The sequence below is a fragment of the Schistocerca gregaria genome, chromosome 7 (genome assembly GCF_023897955.1).
Source record: "Schistocerca gregaria isolate iqSchGreg1 chromosome 7, iqSchGreg1.2, whole genome shotgun sequence".
NCBI classification, from domain to species: Eukaryota; Metazoa; Arthropoda; class Insecta; order Orthoptera; family Acrididae; genus Schistocerca; species Schistocerca gregaria.
Window position 1 is genome coordinate 223,516,476 of NC_064926.1, and position 23,061 is coordinate 223,539,536.

The window sequence follows — 23,061 nt, forward strand, 5'->3', positions numbered from 1 at the left end:
CAGTTTATCTCACAGTGTTTTCATGCAAATTGCAGCTATCACACAATCAGCTTAACATCTCATGCGTCCATATTGCTGTTAGAATAATGCACGAAGAATGGAAAAGGAAATTAAGGTTTTTTATATGACGATTTGTTTGACTTTAGAAAAGGTGAAAGTCCCAGAGAGGCAGATCTGATTTTGTGATTGATAACGGCAGAAAGACAGAAGTAAAACCAAGATACAGGAAAAGACGAGGGTATACAATATATACAAGAAACAAGAGGGAACAGTAAGATTGGAAAACCAAGAACTAAGTGAGCCTAGTGTTCTATCTATACATCGAAGAAGCAATGTCGGAAATTAAAGGAAGGTTCAAGAGCAGGATTGAAATTCAAGGTGAAAGGAGTCAATGAGAAGATTGGTTGACAAGATTGATTTCTTCTGTGGACCTGAAGAGGAATTACAGGTTATGTTCATTGGAATAAACAGTCCAATGAGTATAGAGTATGGATTGAGGGTGTTGTGGAAAAAGGCAAAAATGATTAGTAGCAGAAATGAGAATAGCCAGAGCCGTAACATCAAATTGGTGGTCAGTACGTAGACGAAGTTGAGGAATTCTGCTACTTTGGAAGCACAATAACCCATGGAAAAAGCAAGCAGGACAGGAAAAGCACACTCCCACAGCCGAAGAGGGTGTTCCTGGCGAAGAGAAGTCTACTGGTGTCAAACGTACGGCTTAATTTGGAGAAGAAATGTCTGAGAATGTACGTTTGAAGCACAGCAGTGTATAGTAGTGGATAATGGACTTTGGGAAAGCAGAACAGAAGAGAATCAAAACGTTAGAGTAGTGGAGCTACAGGAATTTCGTTCTCTCTGTTTCCTTCTAACTCCGCACATGTTCAGCCAAGATGCTGAGAATTAGAAACTGTTATATTGAATCTCAGGGCTCAAACTGCGAGGAATTTTTTTTTATCTCTGGGAGGTTATTTTAGCCGAGTGTATCCATGGAATTTCTTCCTGACAAGTTAATTCATCTGAATAATACCAGAGACATAGGAATTTGAAAAGGACTGACAAGATAAGGAGCGAGGGTGTTCGCCGCAGGATCGGCGGCGAACGGAACATACGGAAAACACTGTCAAGTAGAAGGGGTAGGATGATACGTCATTTGTTAAGGTATCAGGAATTAACCCCCTTCGTCCTAGAGGGAACTGTAGAGTGTGAAAGCAGTAGGGGAAGGCAGAGACTGGAATACATCCAGCAGATAACTGAGAAAATAGGGCGAAAGTACGACTCTGAAGTGAGTAACGTGGTGCAGGAGAGGAGTTAATGGCTCATCAAGCCGTTTAGAAGATTGATGAAAAAAAAAGTGGATCCCTCTGCAAAGTTGGCTATTTCCTTCATTTTCTTCGAAATCCAATGTTTAAAATCGTTCCCTCCCCCTCCCACCGTAAGACTGTGTCTCAGTGGGACCCAAGTTTCCGTGGCTGGTACAACAAGTCTCTCCACCAAATGGTCGTATTTAGGTGGCACCTCGAGATAGTTTAATAGAGTGCGCCGTGCACCAGAAGGCCAATATAATATTGACCGTTAGTCGAAGAAACAATGATCTTGTTGCTCTCTAGTTGCTAGAATCAGATCACCTTGAATTCCGGAGGGAACTTTAAATTAAGATTGAATCCGGACCAACAAGGCTAGACGCCGCAGCTAAGATAATCTGCCACATATCACTACCATGTATTTTCCTCACCCTTAATTAGAAGTTTTATTTCTTCATTTTGTATGGTTTTTCTTCATTAACTGCCCGATAATATCTATTATCGAGGAAATTTTTCCCCTTTTTCAGTGTATTTTTTACCTTGTTCAATATTGTGTTCATTACCAATATATTTGTAGGTCTTTCGTCAAAATATACATATTTCAGTCTGTAGTCAACTCTTATTGAAACAGAGTTGTGCCACTCCCTTCCGTCCTTAATATTTCATCACGCCTGATCTCTTCCATTGTGACTGAGAAGGTAAGGTAGAATCACATGTGTACTAATAGATGAGTTCGGCGCTTTAGGTACGGTCAGGGCAGGGAGTAGTGTAGCGTGTACTTCTGTCCAAGCCAAGCAGCCGGGAAACTTGTTTCACTTTTTCACAGAAGCAAGCATTACCCGTGACAGTGCAGAAATTCTGCCAGTGCGTGAGTCGACGTAAGCTCAGTTATCAGTGTAGGAGTTCACCGCTCGAGATAAGGCTACTACGATTGGTGAGACTTGCTTGAGACCCGCGCTGCCGCCAGTAGTCCAGCATGGCCACGGCCGGGAGCGGCACGGAGGACAGCCAGCGGGTGCTGAGAGGCCCGCCGCTGACTGAGGCGGAGGTGGCGGGGGCGGAGGTGCCGCTGGCGGCCTACCTCGTCCAGAAGCTCACCTCCCACGGGGACCGCCTTCTGCAGGTCTGTGCATGGGTGCACATGTATATCCGGTATTGACAATGCATGTGTTATAGCAACGTGCTAGGTGCTGTTCGAAATGTTCAGGACCATCCCAACCCCTTCTGTAGGATATGCGGTTATTAGCTACTCCCGTGAACCTGACAAGCAGTCTTCTTAAGGGGGTAGGACGTGAAACGGGTCGACTTGGAGTAGGAGAGGCACCACAGGACATTTTAATTTACACTGTCTATACTTTTACAAATAAATTCATAAAACTTTGTTAGCATGACCAGGAAGGATTCATGATTCACACTCATAACAGAGGAAGTTCAAAAACATAACAAAACAAATTTTTTTACATGTGAAATTTCATCATTCTTTCACTTGGTATTAGCTGCATTTGTTGCTGTAGGTACACATTTCTTCATAAGTAAGAGAGATACTTCGATGAATTTTGCACAGTATACAAACCATACTTACAGGTGTATGAAACTCTAGAATTTCCCAAATCTGTTGAAAACTGTGGTAAAAATTGAGATAATTAACTATAAAATTCGAGTTTTCTCCAAACACGAAGTTTAAAACGTAACAGCCCATTCATTTTTCCATGGATTAAATAAATTCTAGAGTTTCATACACCTGTAAGTATGGTTTATAAGCTGTCCAAAATTCATCGAAGAATCTCTCTTACTTATGAAGCAAAGTGTACCTATAGCAACAAATGTAGTCAACAGTAAGTGAAAAAAATCATGAAATTTCACGTTTAAAAAATATTATTTTTTCGTGTTTTTGAACTTCCACTGCTATGAGTGTGAATCCTGAATCCTTCATGGTCATGCTGACAAAGTTTTATGAATTTATTTGTAAAAGTATAGACAGTTCAAATTAAAATGTCCTATGGTGCCTCTCCTTCTCGAAGTCGGCCCGTTTGACGTCCTATCCCCCTTAAAAAGAAACTGGTTGGCAGTCCGGCCCGTGAGTCCTTGAAATCGTACAAGGTGACTGCTGCGTTCATTCCTGCAAAAGTCGACTTTCTCGTCGCCTGGTGAGGCTAAGCTTGTGCTCTGTCACTAACGACGTGGCGAAGTTGTAACGTACATTTTCCTCTCCATTTATCTTTTCTTAACCTATTTCGTCACTGACGGGCCTTTCTTCGCCTCAGTTGTATGAGACTGAACAAAACTAATTTTTAATCCAGTTTTATATCCTTCTTTGGGACTCATATGATAATACTGAGTTCGAAGTCAATTGCAACAAGTGTAAACATTATACTTTGTTTCCCTTGATACAGGGGTTTAACCAACATCTGCGAGGCCACAGCTTCAAGCCACAGCTTCAATCAGCCATTGGTTCTCTCTGTTTCCTTCTAACTCCGCACATGTTCAGCCAAGATGCTGAGAACTAGAAACTTTTATATTGAATCTCAGGGCTCGAACTGCGAGGGATTTTTTTATCTCTGGGAGATTATTTTAGCCGAGTGTATTCATGGAATTTATTCGTGACAAATTAATTCATCTGAATAGCACTAGAGACGTAGAAAGCTAGATCGTTTCCCAAAATGACGTGAGGATATTTTAATACCATACCCACGTTCAATTCGCTATTGTGCTCCATACATTCTGAGTTCCTCACAGATGAGACACGAAACCAAAAGCTTACTTCTTTTCATTCGTCATAACAAAGAATTATTTATTATTATTTTGTAAGTTGCAAATAATTAAAGCTTAAGTTCAAACACTTCCATGATGTCTTCAAAACGCGGAAACAGTGATATATCGTTTGCCCATTTTACATACCCTTTGTAAAGAAAACACGCTTATTCAGACCTCTAACATAATTTATTAATGCATACTCTAAAGCAATAAAAAAGACTCACCACAATGGAATTTTCCGAATCAGACAGAAATCGAAGGATGTGATGTAAATGGAAGAGAAACAAATTATTTCAGTTACATGAGCCAATCAAATTATTTCAGTTTAAGAAAAATTTTATTATTTGTTCTTAAAGAAAGAGCTTCAAAAATTCAGTAAGTCAGTAACGGGTTGGTCCACCTCTGGCCCTTCTGCAACCACTTATTCGGCTTGGTATTAGTTGACAGGTTTGTTGGAAGTCCTCCCTGAGGGATACCGTGCCAAATCCTGTCCAACTGGAGCGTTATAGTGTCATTATCCCGAGCTGGTTGGAGGGTCCTGACCATAATGCTACAAACTTTGTCAGTTGGGGAGACATCCGCCGACCTTGAAACATCCTGGCAGATTAAAACTGTGTGCCAGACCGAGACTCGAACTCGGTACCTTTGCCTTTCATAGGCAAGTGCTCTACCGATTGAGCTACCCACGCACGACTCACCACCTGTCCTCACAGCTTCAATTCTGCCAATACTTCGCCTCCTACCTTCCAAACTTCACAGGAGCTTTTCTGCGACGCCTGTAGAACTAGCACACTCGGAAGGTAGGAGACGACGTACTGGTAGAATTGAAGCGGTGATGATGGGGCATGAGTCGTGCTTGGGTAGCTCAGTCGATAGAGGCAAAGGTCCCGAGTTCGAGTTTCGGTCTGGCACACAGTTTTAATCTGCCAGGAAGTTTCATATCAACGCACACTCCGCTGCAGAGTGAAAATCTCATTCTGGATCCGACGACCCTGTTGGCCAAGGTAGCGTTTGGCAAGCACGTAGACAAGGAAACTCTTGCCATGTGTGGGCGGGCATTATCTAGCTGAAATTTAAACTCAAGGTGGCTAGCCATGGAGGCCTACAAAACGGTGCGCAGAATTTCGTCGACTTGACGCTATGCTGTAAGTATATTGCGAATGACAACCATAGTTGTCCTGCTATGAAAACAAATGGCGCCCCAGACCGTCACTCTCAGTTGTCGAGCCGTATGGTGGGAGACAATCAGGTTAGTATCATGTCACTGTCTGGGGGTTCTCCAGACACGTTTCGGCTGAACCCTCATTGACTGGAGGACAATTGTCTTCAGTGATTAGCCCCGATGGCCGGTGAAGACGTGTCTGGAGACGATCCAGACAACAGTGGGACACCAAACAGATTGTCGCCCGCCATAAGCCCGACGACCAGGGCTGATGGCCTGGGGCTCCTTTACAGCATGACGGTACGTCGACGACATTGCCCTTCGTGGCAAGCCATCCTGGACTTACATTTCAGAAAAATAATGCCCACCCGCACATGTGACAAGTTTATACTGCTTGTCTTCGTGGATACCTTCCTTGCCCAGAAAGGTCGCCGGATCTCTCGCCAATTGGCGCATTATGGTCGGGGCCCTCCAACCAGAATTTGGCACGGTATCCCTCAGGGAGGACGTCCAACAACTCTGTCAATCAACGCCAAGCCGGTTAACTACTTGCATCAAGGCCAAGGTGGCTCAGATTGTGATTTATTTCTCTTGACTAAATCTTCCAATTTTTCTGAAATTGTAATGATTTGTTTGTTTATAAATGTACACCGTATCCACCGATTTTGGTCCCATTCCGATAACTCCGTGGTGCGTCGCTTTTTGGTCTTAAGTGTGTCGATGTTTAAGGCACGATGACAAAAAATCAGTAAAGGATATAAAAACTAAAATATTTATGTTCACTATGACACTGAAACTAAAAAAATTGTGGACATTAATTACGTGCTTTTCTGCAAGTCATCATAATGTAAATTCATAGGATGCGAAATCCGCAGCCACACCCGTCAGTAGTTTCTAAACGCAATATTTAGCCGTTAAAACTGTAATATTGTAGCAGCTCTTTTACGTAAGATTTACATATGCGGGAACCTATGTTTTTATTCGTAAATATCTTTTCATTTCATAAACTTTTTATATCTTTCTAATAGCAAGACTGATTTGCTTTCACAGTCCTGAGACTTCCTAAAAACAGACTTGCCTTCAGTTCAGCATCTTATGACCATCTCTTTCTGGTTTGTCGGCAATGAGACATTTGGAGGGGGAATCAAAGATCACGGAGAAGAAATGAAAATTTGAAGTTTGCCAGAGGCATGTCAATTCTGAGACGGGAAGGAACCTGAGAGATCAGTTGAACGAACTAATACTATCTTGAAACATGTTATGAGATGAATGCCAACAAAAGTAAAACAAAGACAGTGGAACGTAGTCGAACTGAATCGGTGGATACTGAAGGAATTAGATTAGGAAAAGAGCACATGACGTTTGATATTTGGACAGCAAAATAAGTCAGCATAATCGTTACAGAGAGGATAACATTAAAATGGTTTCTGTAAAAGAGAAATATTAACATGGAAGTAGGAGTGCAATACCGTCTCAGGACCAAATATGCACACCGGCCGTTTGACGAACTATATCAAGAGGAAACCATGCCCCGTTCCTAAGTCACACACACCCCTTTCTTTCCCTCTGATAAGTGAAGCCCCTTGACCAATCAGAAAACTTTTAAAGGTACATTGTATGTCCTATGCCGCCAATGGTAAATTATTGAATTTTGTGACCCATTATCTTGGATACTTTTTAAGACACCAACTTACAGTTTTCCATAATTATTGAATACACCTTTCTAGGTACACTGAACTAGAATTATTACTAAAATTGTATTGTGGGGCATGTTATTTTTTTCAAACACTCAATTTTTGACAGAATGTTGTAAGTAACTGAACACAAAATCAAAACAACTCAGGATATTTTAATTATTCTAGTTCCATATGAGTTGAATCTCACACTTAGTATGCTGTGAAAATTTCATGTCTCTACCATCAGCCCTTTTTTTAGAAAACTGGTCCTTTACTGCAAAATATGTAGTTCTGAGATACTAAGGTTAAAAACTTTTATATTATAAATCCTTATACAGACTTCCATTTCTGAGTCTTTTATGCAGTAGAATTTTCCTGGCCCATAGTCTGTGTGTTCTTCAGTATCACAACAGCCCAGTGCTTGCCTCCTTTTCTTTCTTACTTCTTTTGTCATTTGCTGAGCGGCTAACTCTGCATCACGTACGCGAAGCTCATCGAGCTCCCGCAGTCCTTTAGCTGTGTTATGTCCAAATCATACTCCTAACTCCTCCAGAATCTCAAGTCTTTCTTATTTCCCACCATTAAAAGTTATTACAGCACCAGACACTTCTAACTAGAGTCATAAGGCCAACAAACACATTCTTAGGCACACAGCATCACACAACATTATTGAAGGACTCATTCACATTCTGGGTCTTCCCATGTAAATACTTCTTTAGTAGCTCAGGATGTGCCAAGTCTCTGTAAAAAGGTTCGATTGCCTCCAATATTGCCAAAGGAAAAGAATTTTTATGTGTAAATTCATGCAGGGTGCCAGAAAATTCAGGTTGCCTATATTTCCACCAAGTGTTTGGTGGAGGTGGACACAAAGCATGACATGGCTTTTCAGAAGACAATGAAGGTCTCACATGTTACCCGCAAGTTTTCGTTTCTTGAAGTTACTTTTACACTTAGTCATTTTACTTACGTATAAAAAGCAATAAAGTTTGCTTACTACAAAACTAGCGCATAATCACAACACTTTCAACGAAAACTAGTATCAGAAGCAAAGGACTGATTTGTTTATTCGTAATGCCAACTTCTGAGACGTAGCAGTAGGCACAAAACAAAGTAATTCACAGCCGTATAGACTGTGTAGTTCCCAAGATATGAATGCTAAACTGTGGCAGTATATGCATTGCCGGGAAATTTGATAGTCACACGTCAACATCCAAAATATTATTTGAAGGTCTCACAATGGTCTGATTTTAATGTATTGTATACCAAAATGTTCAGGAAATTTGTATCTTGTAATGTGTCATGAAGAACAGATGGTGCGAAACTATTTCAGTTCGGTGACACCATGGTGAAATATCGTAAACGACATACGCTAATGGTGGAATTCTCTTTGTAAGCCATTAGATACTAGTAAAACATATATCTACCAATACCTGAATTCTCGAAATCAAAGGATCTTGCCCAAATTGTGCACGTTTGAGTAGATATTTTTAGCTCGTGTACTGTCGTCTGAGTTCGAGTGGACAATCATTAGCTTGGACAGGAAGAACATTCGTACTGCTCACCGAAAAAGCACCTAATCTCTTTGTACTGTCATAGTCAAGCGTTAGTAGGGCAGAATCAACGGCCAAAACATAGCAGAAGCAGCTGTAGTCCATATATTCCTGGATTAGTGTACGACATAGAATCACACACTAAGGTGACAAAAGTCATGGGATATCTCCTAATATCGTGTGGGATTTTCTTTTGCCCGGTGCAGTATAGCAAATGGACCTGGCGTGGATTCAACTAGTTGTTGGAAGCCCTCGGCAGAAATTTTGAGGCATGCTGCCTCTGTATCGGTCCATAATCGCGAAAGTGTTGCCATTGCAGGGTTTTGTGCATGAACTGACGTCTCAATTATATCCCATAAACGTTCGATGAGATTCATATCGGGCGATCTGGGCGGCCACAAAATCATTCTTTCGAACCGTCTAAAAAGTTCTTCAGTGCGAACAATTGTGATCCGGTGACATGGTGCCTAAAAATTCCATCTTTGTTTGAGAACATGAAGTCCGTGAATGGCTGTCAATCGTCTCCAAGTAGCCGAACATAACCATTTCCAGTTCAGTTGGACCGGAGGATCCAGTCTATTAAATATAAACACAGCGCACACCATTGTGAATCCACCACCAGCTTGCACATTGCTTTGTTGACAAAATAAGTTCATGGCTTCGTGCTGAGTGACGATCGAACCCTACCATCGGCTGTTACTAGTTGAAACAGGGCCTCATCTGACGAGGCCACGGTTTTTCAGTGGTCTAGGGTCCAAGCGATATGGACACGAGCCAAGGAGAGGCTCTGCAGACGATGTAGTGCAACTGGCAAAGGCACTCGCGTCGGTCGTCTGCTGCTAAAGCCCTTTGACGCCAAATTTCGCCGCACTGTCCTAACGGATACGTTCGTCCCATAGTGACTTCTGTGCTTTTTCAGTGTTGCTTATCTATTGGAACTAACAACTCTACGCAAATGCCGCTGCTCTTGTTCATTAAGTGAATGCTGTCGGCAATTGCGTTGTCCGTGCTGAGAGGTGATGTCTGAAATTTGGTATTCTCGGCCGCTCTTGAAACTGTTGATCGAAGAATAATGAATTCCCTAACGACTACCGAAATGCAATGTCCCACGCGTCTAGCTCGATCCACCATTCCACGTTTAGAGTGTTTTAATTTTCGTCGTGCGGCCAGAATCACGACGTAAACCTTTCGACGTGAATCACCTGAGTACAAATGACAGCTTCACCAATCCACTACACTTTTATACTTTGTGTGTGCGGTAGTACCGCCATCTGTATATATACATATCGCTATGCCATGACTTTTGTTACCTAAGTGTCATACACTTGGGTCGGCAACCCATCAACCTCCCATAATTGAATGTATAATATTAGACACCTTTTCACTTTTCTGTAGGTTGTGTTGCACATGCGTGAATCAAGTGAGCTTCCGGTCGAATAGAGACCAATGTACTGGACAGCTTGTTCAAAATGGTATACGGAAAGAGCCCAGTAATGTCGTTCTTAGTGCTTGCGATCTGTGTCGCGTGCAAACGCAAGCCATGGATTTGGCTGGTGATATTTTCAAGAAATTCCGATGCATTTAATACTGAAACTTCTCCATAGCAAGATATATCTGAATTTGAAATGCCATGAGGCTTATACTTGTAGTGTAGAAGAAGAGGCCGTCTGCATATGGTATCACTTTGATACTGTTTGGAAGAAGTGAATGTACACCACTGTGGTAGAAAATTAAATTAATAGTGGAAATAAGATGGAACAATCCGACAAAGCTTTGCTCGTGTTCCAGGGCCACATTTATCACTCAGCTTGTAGTAAAATTAATGCTGTGCTATCCAGCAATTGGTATAGATTTCGGATAAACATATTAGGCATGCAAAGTTTCTCCATCTGCTATGATAATTGTCGGAAGAGTACACAGTCATAGGCTTTGGTGAGGTCCGTATAAACAGCCAGCACGTACATGTTGCCACTAAGGAAAGTCTGGAAGTCAGTAACTAAAACGATAAGCGAATGATAAATGCATCACCCCTTTCTAAATCCGTGCTGCCCTTTTGGAAGAAAATTATTCTGATGTTCTTTCGAACATTTTGCAGGTGCCTGGCGGTGTTGTTATTGGTCTTGTGATGTGCTTTCGTCCTGCGGCTTCCTACTCTTGTAAACAGGCATAATGCGTCAAGTTTTCAACTTCGGGATATCACTATGAGTGAATGTATTATAATTTGTGCAGTAGTTGTTTTCTTATCGGCGGAAACAACAGAATCTGATACGTTGTCCGGTCCGGGAGTGGTACTCGCATCCTGTGCCAGTGTCTCATGGAGATTCTTTTCCATATCGTCTTCGACTGAATCTGGCTCGACCGAATGTGAAATGGTAGTCAAAACGTGCGACTGAGTGCGTGAAGAACGTATCAGACCTATTGCACGTTCTTCGGATACGACTCATCTTATTCCAAATTTGATCACTGTAGTGGCTTCGTTGAGACTTTCACAAAGGATTTTCCAGCTGCCCATTTTCTTCCTTTTCAAAAGATGCTTCACTGTCGCTTGTACACTACTGAACTGTGTATAGCGTTCAAATGTTGTGCTCTCTTTTAAGTCTTCATCCTTTCCGCCGTTCTGGAATAGCAGGGTTACACTCTTCATCCCACCAAACTTGTGAAAGTGCGCTGCACAGGCAGAACGTGGTTCAGCGTGGGATAGCGGTATCGGCTGCTTTTTCCATCACTTCGCAGGTGTTTTAGCCTTCAGCACAGTTTTTCAGTTTCTCTGGAACCTTCGCTTGATATGCTTTTCACTCGGCTTTTCTACTCGCAGAATTCCACTTGTAAATGGGAGTGTTTTTTATCATGGTCCGAGCAGGACCTCCCGCGTGGTAGCTATCGCAATGGTAGGCGATGAGAAGGAAATGTCCACCGCTCTGGCACGTGGTCCTGGCCTGGTGAGCTGAGTAGGTGTTAGATCGTTCAGTACTGTGAGATCGACCTCTTCTGTTACTTCCGCAAGCGATCTTCCTATTCTACCCGTACGTATCGGAACCCAAGCCGAATGATGTTCACTACGAACACTTATTATTATCTTTTGGTGCCCGATAGCGCCGATCAGATCAAGCAATAGTTCACGAGTAATATCGTATCTGGTGCTCGGTGTGCTGATAAGAGGTGTGTATTACGTCTATTACTTAGACATCTGTTTTTACTCGTAAAAAAATCTTGATATATCTTCCAAAATCGTTATTGTTATTTTCGCCATTATTATTACTGTTATTATTATTATTATTATTGTTATTATTAGTGGTAGCTGAAGCAGTAGTAGTAGATGTACTGCCAGTATTAACTATATTAGTTCAAAGCCAGTACTATACACTCACATTGTCACTATACACACTCAAATCATTTTAATATTATTTTTCGTATTAAAACTATCATTTTTTGGGTACCTATGATATACAGAAGGTACTATATGTGTGAAGCCGTGGTACGATGTAAGAAAAGGTCTGATGTCGCTAATCAGATCCGGTTAAATGAATAAGTGAATTAAATAATTTTGAGAATGAAAACATGGTCCACATAGGCTGTATTCTTTTTATTATCTGTACAATCGTCCGTTTTCAACCTTGCGTCATTTTCAAAAACCTGTGTTAAGCTTCCAGCTTACATTATAAAACCCAAGGATGAAAATGGACGATCGCACAGATAATACTCGTAAAAAGAATACACCCTACTTGGACCACTTTGCAATCTCAAAAAAATAAATAAATAAATAAATAAATAAATAAATAAATAAATAAGAAATAAAATAAATAAATAGTTTAAGTAGGAATGCTATTGACTTGGATATCTGATTGCACATTTCAAGTTTGCTAGCAGCGATACTAACTGGTTTCTGCAGCACGCCAGTAGATGGTGGTACGTAGAGCTGAGGCTTTTACATGACACCATCCTACTTGGTTTCTTCCGCCATATAGAAGATGTTATTTTTCACAGGCTACTGAAGCATCCCTGACGAATCTGAATAACAGTCAAGAAGGGCAGTATTAATAGTCTGTGAGTTGTCTGGGGGTATAATTGGTGGTAAGGGAAGTTCGTTTGCACTTTGCAGCTGTAACGGTAAGAGAGACACTTGAAACAATACGAATCACCATACCCATCTGCTAAACATAAACAAAACTCGATCGCGTGGAGCGCACCGAGCTGCGTGTTCCCTGCTGTTGGTTGGTGACTGGGTGGGACAGCTGATGATACTATGTGTGTGTTATTGTGGTGCAGGTGGTGGTGGACCAGGAGTCGCGGGCAGACTGGGTGCTGCGGCAGGCGGCGGCGGAGCTGTCGGCTCTCCAGGGGGCGGTCCCCGGCCTGCGGGAGGGCGACACCGTGGCCGTCTGCGTCGGCAGGTCGGCGCTCTTCGCCCCAGCCCTGCTGGCCACGCTCTGCTCGGGAGCCGTCTGCGCCGTCGTCAACGCGGCACTGCCTCACGGTATGGATCTCTCTAGCTCTTCCTCGCTCTTACCACTGTAACACCCTTCATAAACAACCACACTGGACAACAAATTTAGTTATACCCAGAAGAAGCCACGATAATGGGTACAACACCGCCTCTAGCCTAGACAATAATACACTACTGGCCATTAAAATTGCTACACCAAGAAGAAATGCAGATGATCGTGAGAAATCAGTACTCAGAACAACCATCTCTGGCCGTACTAACGGCCTTGAACGCCTGGGCATTGAGTCAAACAGAGCTTGGATGGCGTGTACAGGTACAGCTGCCCATGCAGCTTCAACACGATACCACAGTTCATTAAGAGTAGTGACTGGCGTATTGTGACGAGCCAGTTGCTCGGCCACCATTGACCGGACGTTTCCGATTGGTGAGAGATCTCGAGAAAGTGCTGGCCAGGGCAGCAGTCGAACATTTTCTGTATCCAGAAAGGCCCGTACAGGGCCTGCAACATGGGGTCGTGCATTATCCTGCTGAAATGCATGGTTTCGCAGGGATCGAATGAAGGGTAGAGCCATGGGTCGTAGTACATCTGAAATGTAACGTCCACTGTTCGTAGTTCCGTCAGTGCGAACAATAGGTGACCGAGACGTGTAACCAATGACACACTATACCATCACGCTGGGTGAGACGCCAGTATGGCGATGATGAATACACGATTCCAATTTGCGTTCACCGCGATGTTACCAAACACGGATGCGACCATCATGATGCTGTAAACAGAACCTGGATTCATCTGAAAAAAAATGACGATTTGCCATTCGTGCACCCACGTTCGTCGTTGAGTACACCATCGCAGGCGCTCCTGCCTGTGGTGCAGCGTCAAGGGTAACCGCAGCCATGGTCTCCGAGCTGATAGTCCATGCTGCTGGAAATGTTATCGAACTGTTCGTGCATATGGTTGTTTTCTTGCAAACGTTCCCATCTGATGACTGAAGGATCGTGACGTGGCTGCACGATCCGTTACAGCCATGTGGATAAGATGCCTGTCATCTCCACTGCTAGTGATACGAGGCCGTTGGGATCCAGCACGGCGTTCCGTATTACCCTCCTGAACCCACCGATTCCATATTCTGCTAACAGTCATTGGATCTCGACCAAGGCGAGCAGCAATGTCGCGATACGATAAACCGCAATCGCGATAGGCTACAATCCGACCTTTATCAGAGTCGGAAACGTGATGGTACGCATTTCTCCTCCTTACACGAGGCATCACAACAGCGTTTCACCAGGCAACGCCGGTCAACTGCTGTTTGTGTATGAGAAATCGGTTGGAAACTTTCCTGATGTCAGCAGGTTGTAGGTGTCGCCACCGGCGCCAACCTTGTGTGAACGCTCTGAAAAGGTAATCATTTACACATCACAGCATCTTCTTTCTGTCGGTTAAATTTCGCGCCTGTAGTACGTCATCTTCGTGGTGTAGCAATTTTAATAGCCATTAGTGTAGTTCGCCAAGGAAGAGTGTCCACAAGTTTCTTCAGGTACACCATATCCAGTTGAAGCATTTTCTTGTTCATCAGATCCCGTACAGCTACCAAACTGGGGAGATTGCTGTTTACTATGAGTCACCTGCTGTATCAAACAGACTCAGACAGATCTACTGGATTAGCTGCTGTTTACTATGAGTCACCTGCTGTATCAAACAGACCCAGACAGATCTACTGGATTAGCATCCAGAGATTTTGTGGGCCAGTCGAAGAGCGATAGGTTTCTCGTCAAACAGGCATCGAATTGGTGCAGCCCTGTAAGAGCGGATGCTACGATCCTGGAAGTTGGGAATGCTCACAGCATGCGCATCGTGACGGACGATTAGAGAGAGCAACACTTACTCGTCGAAAATAATCAAATAAACACCCTGGATTAGGCTAACACTAACTGAGTGAGTCAACAGCCCCAAAGCGCCCTCCATACACATTGTGGTTCAAATGCCTTGCATCTGTTGACCAGAGGCCAAATCGCGACTCCGTGGTCAGCCACTGTCCGTCTCCACTGAAGATGTGTAGCACTGTGTGGCATTGTCAACAATGATATTTTCCACGGTATCCGATTCCAAATGTTCATTGCATGCTGCAGCCTTCGAAATGTCTGCTCAATGACTGGTTGAAATGAACCTGCTTTCACTGACCTAAGCAATTCCTCTCGTGTTTGGAACAGTCTATCATTGAAAGGCGTGACGCTCGTCCCCATTTCCTATCTCTTAGGACGTTCCTACGACAATTCCTTCTAGAGATGTTGGACAACCCACATAGATACACTAACATATCCGGCAAGTTCATTCACTGTCATTTTGTGACGTCTTACAGCGCTGTCAGTATACAACCGACTGGCTCATGCACCCCACCCCACTGCCATGACTTACGTAGTGGTGGAAAATAAGTGAGCCCCTGGTAACATCTACAGCACTCGAAAGGGGCCTAAATGCTCTTTCAATGGGGATCAGTGGTGTCGTTTCCTATGAACTAACCTTCGACTGTTATTTTTTTATTTAGTTCATTTCATGTAATTCGTTATAATATGAGGTGAGAATTTTCATACATGCCGGCCGCGGTGGTCTTGCGGTTCTAGGCGCGCAGTCCGGAACCGTGCGACTGCTACGGTCGCAGGTTCGAATCATGCCTCGGGCATGGATGTGTGTGATGTCCTTAGGTTAGTTAGGTTTAAGTAGTTCTAGGGGACTGATGATCACATCAGTTGAGTCCCATAGTGCTCAAAGCCATCTGAACCAATTTTCATAAAAAATTAAAAAAAGATATTCTAGTAAATTCTCACGACTGATAATACAAAATGGTACAAGTTAAGATAATAACAAAAATTGACCGGATGATGCAATTAATAATGCATGTGCACGCCAAAAACAGTTAAATCGAATTAAAGAAACAACCAGTACGCAAATTTGTTTTACAAGGTTTTATACAATGGCTGTTGGAGAGGTGAACTGGATTGATATCAAGTCTCAAAGAAGACAGCAGAACTACTCTGAATCCGAACTTTTCAGACCACTAGCTTATAAGAACTATTATAGGAAGACTACGATTTAAAAGCCCAACTAAGTAGGAATTTGAGTTAGAATCTCGGTCTGGCACACAGTGTCTTACAATTTCCCATGAACGGAATAGAGGTAAGCATGTATGCCGACGTTTCTTTCTAAACCAATTCAGACAGTGGTAACTGAAGGGGAATGATATTTTCAACTATAATGCTAAGGATAATTTATTTTTGCCGAGAAACACATCGTCAGTTCTGACGGATATCCTACAAAAGTTGCGAGCCGTGGCTGGCTCGCGTCATGCCTTGTTTTTTATCGTTGTTTGCAGTCCAGTGGTGTCTTATTTCGTCTGCGGTTACCACCATAACGTTGCTGTCTTCTCTCCGTGAGTGGCAGCAGCAGCGTGAATCGATACTAGTACTTCTGTACTAGCTGGCTGCTGTGACCGAGCTGTTCTAGACACTTCTGTCCGGAACCGCACTGCTGCTATGGTCGCAGGTTCGAATCCTGCCTCGGACATGGATGTGTGTGATGTCCGTAGGTTAGTTAGGTTTAAGTAGTTCTAAGTCTATGGGACTGATGACCTCCAATGTTAAGTCCCATAGTGCTTAGAGCCATTTGAACCATCTTTGGTGTGGCGGGGATATTTTCTGGGTATGCTGTGTGTGGCAGTCGGTCGGTTGAGGCAGAGCAAAAAAATGGTTCAAACGGCTCTGAGCACTATGGGACTTAACATCTGTGGTCATCAGTCCCCTAGAACTTAGAACTACGTAATCCTAACTAAGGACAGCACACACATCCATGCCCGGGGCAGGATTCGAACCTGCGACCATAGCAGTCACGCGGGGGGCAGAGCAACGACGAAGCCTCCATGGAGCGCTGTCAGGCCAGAGCTGCTGGCGGCGTGCACGCGCGCTTCTTTCGAGGGCTACGAAGTTCGTCGCCCACCGATCCTGGACACTAAAGTTGAGTGCTCACTTAACCTACTATCAAGCCTCAACTGCTATCACATCTCTTCGTTTGATCCTGGTTGTCGCTTTCTGGGAGGTTCCAACGAGCAACAACGTGTGTCCATTGAAGTCGCCTAGAATTGCAGCCATTTTCCTGTGTGGTGTTTAACTTAATTTAATTGATTCCTTCATTAATGAAGTGTACCAGCGGTATCTTCTGCCTTGTTGCCGTTGACGTTCCGAATACCTGCCCTGGGCGTTGACCTAGTTTTCGGCAGTGTATTTTCCTCGTCGTGTTGATGCTGTCCAGCAAGGCGTTTAGTTCGACAGCTAGGTGTTGTTGGTAGTTTTGGGCGTTTATCGTGACTTGGCTGGATTGGGCACCAGTATCCAGAACGTTGTGCTATTGATATCTTGTTTTCGTTTTGCTGGTCGGGTAGAGCAGAACTGTTCTTGTTGGTTGGATCGTCGACTGGCTTTCAGTTGGGTTGCCTTCTGATTAAGGGGTTGTCAGTCTGACTGCCTGTCTCATCTAAACGTGCGTTAGTGTTACATTCCTATTCCGACCATTGGAACCTTCTGAGTGCCGCTCCTTGTGTTTTACACAGCGATTTCCTTTTTAAAGTACTCTGTGTGGCCTTCAGCCAAGTTTTAGCTTATTAAAACTGCAAATTAAGCCGTAAAAAAATTGTTTCTTGTTTGGTATGTGGCCTTCAATCAAGTTTCAGCCTTTCAAAATTAAAACTGAAAATTCCTTGTGTCCAGGCCTTGAGCCGTAAATTTGTTTCAAGTTGGTATGTGGCCTTCAGCCGAGTTTTTAGCATTTTCAAATCAAAGGTTGAAAAATTTCGTGTAGGCCTTAAGCCGTAAGAAATATTTTCTAGTTTGTAAGTGGCCTATAGCAGAGTGTTCCAGCTTAAATCAAAAATTGGAAATTTCTTTGTCTGGAATTTAAACTGTGAGATTGTTTGGGTTTAATATGTGGCCTTAGTTTTATGTGAAGCATTTTAGGATAAAGCCTTAAGCCTATGTTAGTTGAAAATTAGAAGCTCTTCCCTTTAGGCCTTAACTCGTAAAATTGTTTTCTGCATGGTGTGTGGTCTTCAGCCAAGTTTTAATCTCCCTTAAATTAAAAATTCAAAATCCTTGTCTTGCCCTTAATAACATAAGATTGTTATTCCTTAGTGTGAGGCCTGCAGCCGAGATTTACACGAAATATTTTAAGATAAGGCCTTTAGCCTTTTCAAATTGAAAGCTCTTCTCCCTAGGCCTTAAGCCTTTAAATTGTTTTGTTGATATGCGGCCTTCAGCCGAGTTTTCAGCGAATTTAGATTAACACTAAAAATCTTTGTCTCTGCCTTAAGCCGTAACACTGTTCTTGATTAATGTGTGGCCTTCAGCGGGTTCTGTGGAAAAATATTAAGCTAATGCTTTCGGCCTGTTTATATTGAAGATAAAAAAAATTCTTGAGAAGTTAATCCTCCAGAAGAACTCCTGTACCTCAGTTCCTTGCTTAGTCCTTGTGCCTTGGATTTTCGATGTGGACTTCAGCCGATCTAAATTAAATCAAAGGTCTTTCGTTAAAACCTTGAGTTTTGGTTCTTGCTTGTGCGATTGTAACTTTTAACAAATAAATTTTATATGTTGAGTGCAACTGACAGTAACTTATTTTGGCCCCTTTCCACAAATATAACCTCATCTTCTCTGTCCTGTTAGCCCAGGTATTTCAAGTTAATATGGCATAATTCCATTTCTTAATTCCGTCGCAGCTTCGAACATCAAGATGTAGGGACAGAACGGTACCCAGCAAACTACGGTATTTTCGTCTGATTGCAACACTCAAACTGCTGTCAGTTACGTCAGGATTTGACCGTGATTGATGAGTGTTCTCTAAGATGATCTGTCATCTGTTATCGACCTTTTCAGTCCGTAAATATTGTAAGGACATGCTTTCTGGTGAGGAGTTTCAGTGAAAATGAGTTGCTTGTTTGATGTCTTTTTGTGTATAGCATAGCCCTAACTATTAGTCGGTATCAATATCTCTTTCATTATCATGAAGGTGTAAGAGTGTTTCTTATTGAAGCTGATGTAATGTCTTTCAGTGTTCTTCTGCCTTTGGGAGTTTCCAGCGGAGATCGCCCTTCACTTCCAGGGCATATTGTGTTCTGTTTGTTATCTTAAGGTCCCATGTGGGTTTATTGATGGATTTTGTAACTAGTATTTCACTAGTAATATTGTTTGTTGTGTGGTGGGGTTGCCGTTTTGGAAGGGAGCGGGGAGGGGAGGTGTTCAGTTTTTGTGGCTGGTTGTCTCTCTTTTTTCATCTTCTCTTTCCAGAGCTTGTATATTACTTTGATGAATATTCAGAGAGTAACCTAAAATCTGATACTCACAACTTACTTTCCCACTTGTCCTGGATTGCTACAAGTAAGGACAGAACGAGGATGTTTCACATAGACGTACATTCTTATAAACCACGTCAGTTTGCAATAATTTTCTCAGCACTAGCCAGTTCCCTATTTGTAAATAATCATTCTGAAAAAAAGTGTTTAAATTAATAATTGTTGACTACTTAAAAGTAGTACATTTCTATGCTCACGGATTTATGGTACGATGGTGTGCACAAATTGTTTAGATCGAAACAAAATATGCTTTTTGAATACTGAAATTCTGGAGGAAGTTCACTTTTACCAGTTCTACGAGGGGTGCTCAATAAGTAATGGAACACATTTTTCTTTTCGGTCAATTTTTGTTGAAAAAATGCCGAATTTGTTCTGGGAAATCATGGAATATTCTCGCTTAGTCCCTATAGTTTCGTGAAGTTCCGATAGGTGACGTCGTTATACGTAGCCTTCAAAATGGCGTCTGTAACGGAGGGGTTTTCCAAGCACACAGCTGTCACTGAGATTGGTGTGGGGGAAAGACAAAACATTTCATATATTCATAGGCGCTTACAGAGTGTCTACGAAGACCTGGCAGTGAACAAAAGAACGTTGAGACGTTAGGCAAGGCATCTATCATCATCGCAATAAGTGGCACAAACCGGTCTGTATCTATTATTGTGCTCCAAATTTCTGCATGATGTTTCCTTTCCTCGAGGAAGATAGAGAATTGCAACTGCTTCTCTCTTCTACATTTTCTTTCTTTTCTCACTTTTATCAATATCTGTGGTTGTTCCTCAGGCCACTTCTTCTCTCCTTTTATATTAATATATAATTAATAAATTTAGATCTTACAGTAACAGGTTTCATTTATCATTCACTTAACCATTCCGTCCGATCCCCCGTATGCCGGCCGGCCGCACACAGATGCGACTCCTGCAATATTGGAACGTGCGGACACTCTCGTTCTAGATGATAGGCAGATAACAACTTCCATAAGGAAATTGAAGAAATGACTTCAGCTTGTTCGACGCCATAAAATAATGAACGAACTTCTCCTTTTCCATGACAGCGCAAAGCCTGACACAAGTCTGTGCAACCGAGTGCAGCTCACAGAACTTCATTAGACTGTTTTTCGTTGTCCACCCTACATCCAGGAGCTCGCACCTTCCGCAGGAAAGCAGTACGTGGATGATGGAGAGGCCACTGGTGCAGCAAGATGTTGACTCGGATAGCGAACAACTGAGTGCTACCATGCGGGCATACATGCCCTCCCAGTAAGGTGGTGTAAGGCTGTCGCATTGAACGCAGATTATGTTGAAAAATAGGATTTTGTAGCCAAGAGAGGGCAATGATACGGTGCATTGGAATCCTGAATAAAAGCAATCTGATTTCAGAAAAGAATGTGTTGCATTACTTACTGAACGCCTGTTGTATAAATGCGCGATCTTAGTTCCTCGGTATCACCTAAGTGTCCATCCACAGCCATTTGACGACTCGCACTCCCCGTTACACGTTACATCACAACGCATTCCAGCAGAGGGAGGGAGTTTCACGGATGCCTTCGGCGCTGCGGTGCCGACCGTAGCGGACCGCCGGCGGAACACTCACCTCTGAAACGTCAGCGCCCTTTCCTCCGTGTTCAGAAAGCATTCTCTCTGCGTATTGAATAATTAATAACTTCTTTAAATGCGAACGTATGGCCTCTGTAATTTTTCGTATTATAAAGTTAAGTTACAAAAACATTTCACCATAATTTTAATTTCGTTTCTTATTAATTATAACTATTACGATTTTTCCTACGCAATCTTGAGTGAACTGTAGCATCTGAACTGTCACTTGTATTATATTGACGTGCCTTTCAAAATTCCATCAAAGTAAATATTAAAGAAAATTTCACCCATGCAATTTACAGCACATTTTATGTCAAAATACATATATTCCGGAAATGCCAGGTTTTAAGCTCTTTTCCCTTGCCGCCTGTAAAGATAACGAAAAATATCGATTTCTCAAACTTAGTATCTCTTACATCTACATCATTCTACACTATCCTATAAACAAATTATGAAATTCTAACAATACTTAATTTCTGTGTTATATAGTTGTGCAATGCTTTGTCTGCTGGTAGGTGGCCAAGACACCCTCAATATGACCTCGAGAGAGGGTAGGTAGATTAGGGAACTCTCTCTCTCTCTCTCGCTCTCTCTCTCTCTCTCTCTCTCTATCTCGGCATTGTTACTATCCATCCAAAAGCACTTGCTTCTTCAGAAGACGCCTTTTTTGCTTTTGTACTAAAATTATTGAAAATTAAACCTTATTTTTGAAAGCAGTTGTAGCTTTACATCAATTTGAAATTTGAAATTCATCAAGATATTTCGTAACAAACAAGAGAATCATTTTTGTTACACTTATTCAACAAACACTCTACTACTACCCTTTACAAGTTCAATTTCAAATCATATTTAACAATTTAGCAAATTTACATACAAACATGAATAATATTTACAAAACCAAGAAACATTCTTCCTTTTGCCATCTTTCGCAACAGGAGAGACAGCTTTTTATTTACCTTTGGTTTCTGAAGTCTTTAGAAGCTGTAAAAAAATCTTGCTCCCTACACTGAGCACTTACATTTCACTAAATGTAGGCACCATGGTTGGTGTCTTTATGGTCACATTTTTGATTACCTTAGGAACAATGAAGGAGTCTTCATAGGTTTGGAAGATTAACATGTACAGATAACATCAAGCCTCTCTTCATTTTACAGCAGATAGTTATATATACATGTATCTCTATTAGCCTCTTGATAAATAATACCGAGTCGACTTGCGTTATGTTCAAGAAAGGCAATTCACAACACATCACCTGAATATCATAATTATAGTAATACGAAAGGAGTTAAAAGTCTCATTACATCAATGACTAACCTATTCGCGTCGTAATTTTACAATGCAATTAAATATCTCGTATTCAAAATACAGTGTTAGTAAATAAAACAAAAATATTTTTATTTATCTATTCATGATACTAGTACCTTTCAGTTTTTACTCTGACAATCCGCCCTTCTTTCATTACTTGTTTCTTTCCAGCTTTCTAATGTCACAGTTGGTAAATTCTACCACATTATCTGTCTCTTTTGTATTGTGTTAGATGATTCAGAGTGTTTCTGAAATTTTTCAAGCTCGAGCAGGTTCTGTGAATTTCTTCTCTTCACACCGGTATTTCTCAGAAAACGGATTAATTGAAAAAGAAGGCAAGCAGAAGTAAAGCTGTGAGTACCGAACGTGAGTCGTGCTTCGGTAGCTCAGTTGGTAGAGCACTTGCCCGCGAAAGGCAAAGGTCCCGAGTTCCAGTCTCGGTCGGGTACACAGTTATAATCTGCCAGGAAGTTTCATATCAGCGCACACTCCGCTGCAGAGTGAAAATCTCATTCTGGAAACGGATTAATTATTTACTAATACTGTTTTTCCTTAGTAGTTACGTTGAATGATTAAGCTCTTAATCAACAGCTGTAATTACTACGTTTAAACATTGTTGCTTGATATCTGCCTATACCTTTTCTACCTTTACTACCTTTAAACATTTTTACTTGATATCAGTCTATCCCTTTTCATTCATCTCTGTTTTCATTTGTGTCTGTACCTGCTATTCTTCTCCAAATTTCTGCATTAAATTTTCTTTCCTCTAAGAAGATAGGGAATTAAACACTACTTCTCTCTGCTACATTTCCTTACTTTTCTCATTTTATCAATATCTGTAGTATGTTCCTGAAGCCACTTCTTCTCTCCTTTTACACTAATATA

General features: G+C 42.0%; 1 protein-coding gene across 1 annotated transcript in view; it reads left to right on the top strand.

Annotated features, from left to right (window-relative positions):
- Positions 1-2,272: 2,272 nt before the first annotated feature.
- Positions 2,273-23,061, top strand: part of LOC126281860 (uncharacterized) — an 83,745-nt gene continuing 62,956 nt past the window's right edge. Inside the window, exons 1-2 of the mRNA XM_049981124.1 lie at positions 2,273-2,424; positions 12,710-12,917. Of these exons, the coding sequence (XP_049837081.1) occupies positions 2,278-2,424; positions 12,710-12,917 (355 nt within the window). The 5' untranslated portion in view covers positions 2,273-2,277. The remainder of the gene's footprint in view (positions 2,425-12,709; positions 12,918-23,061) is intronic.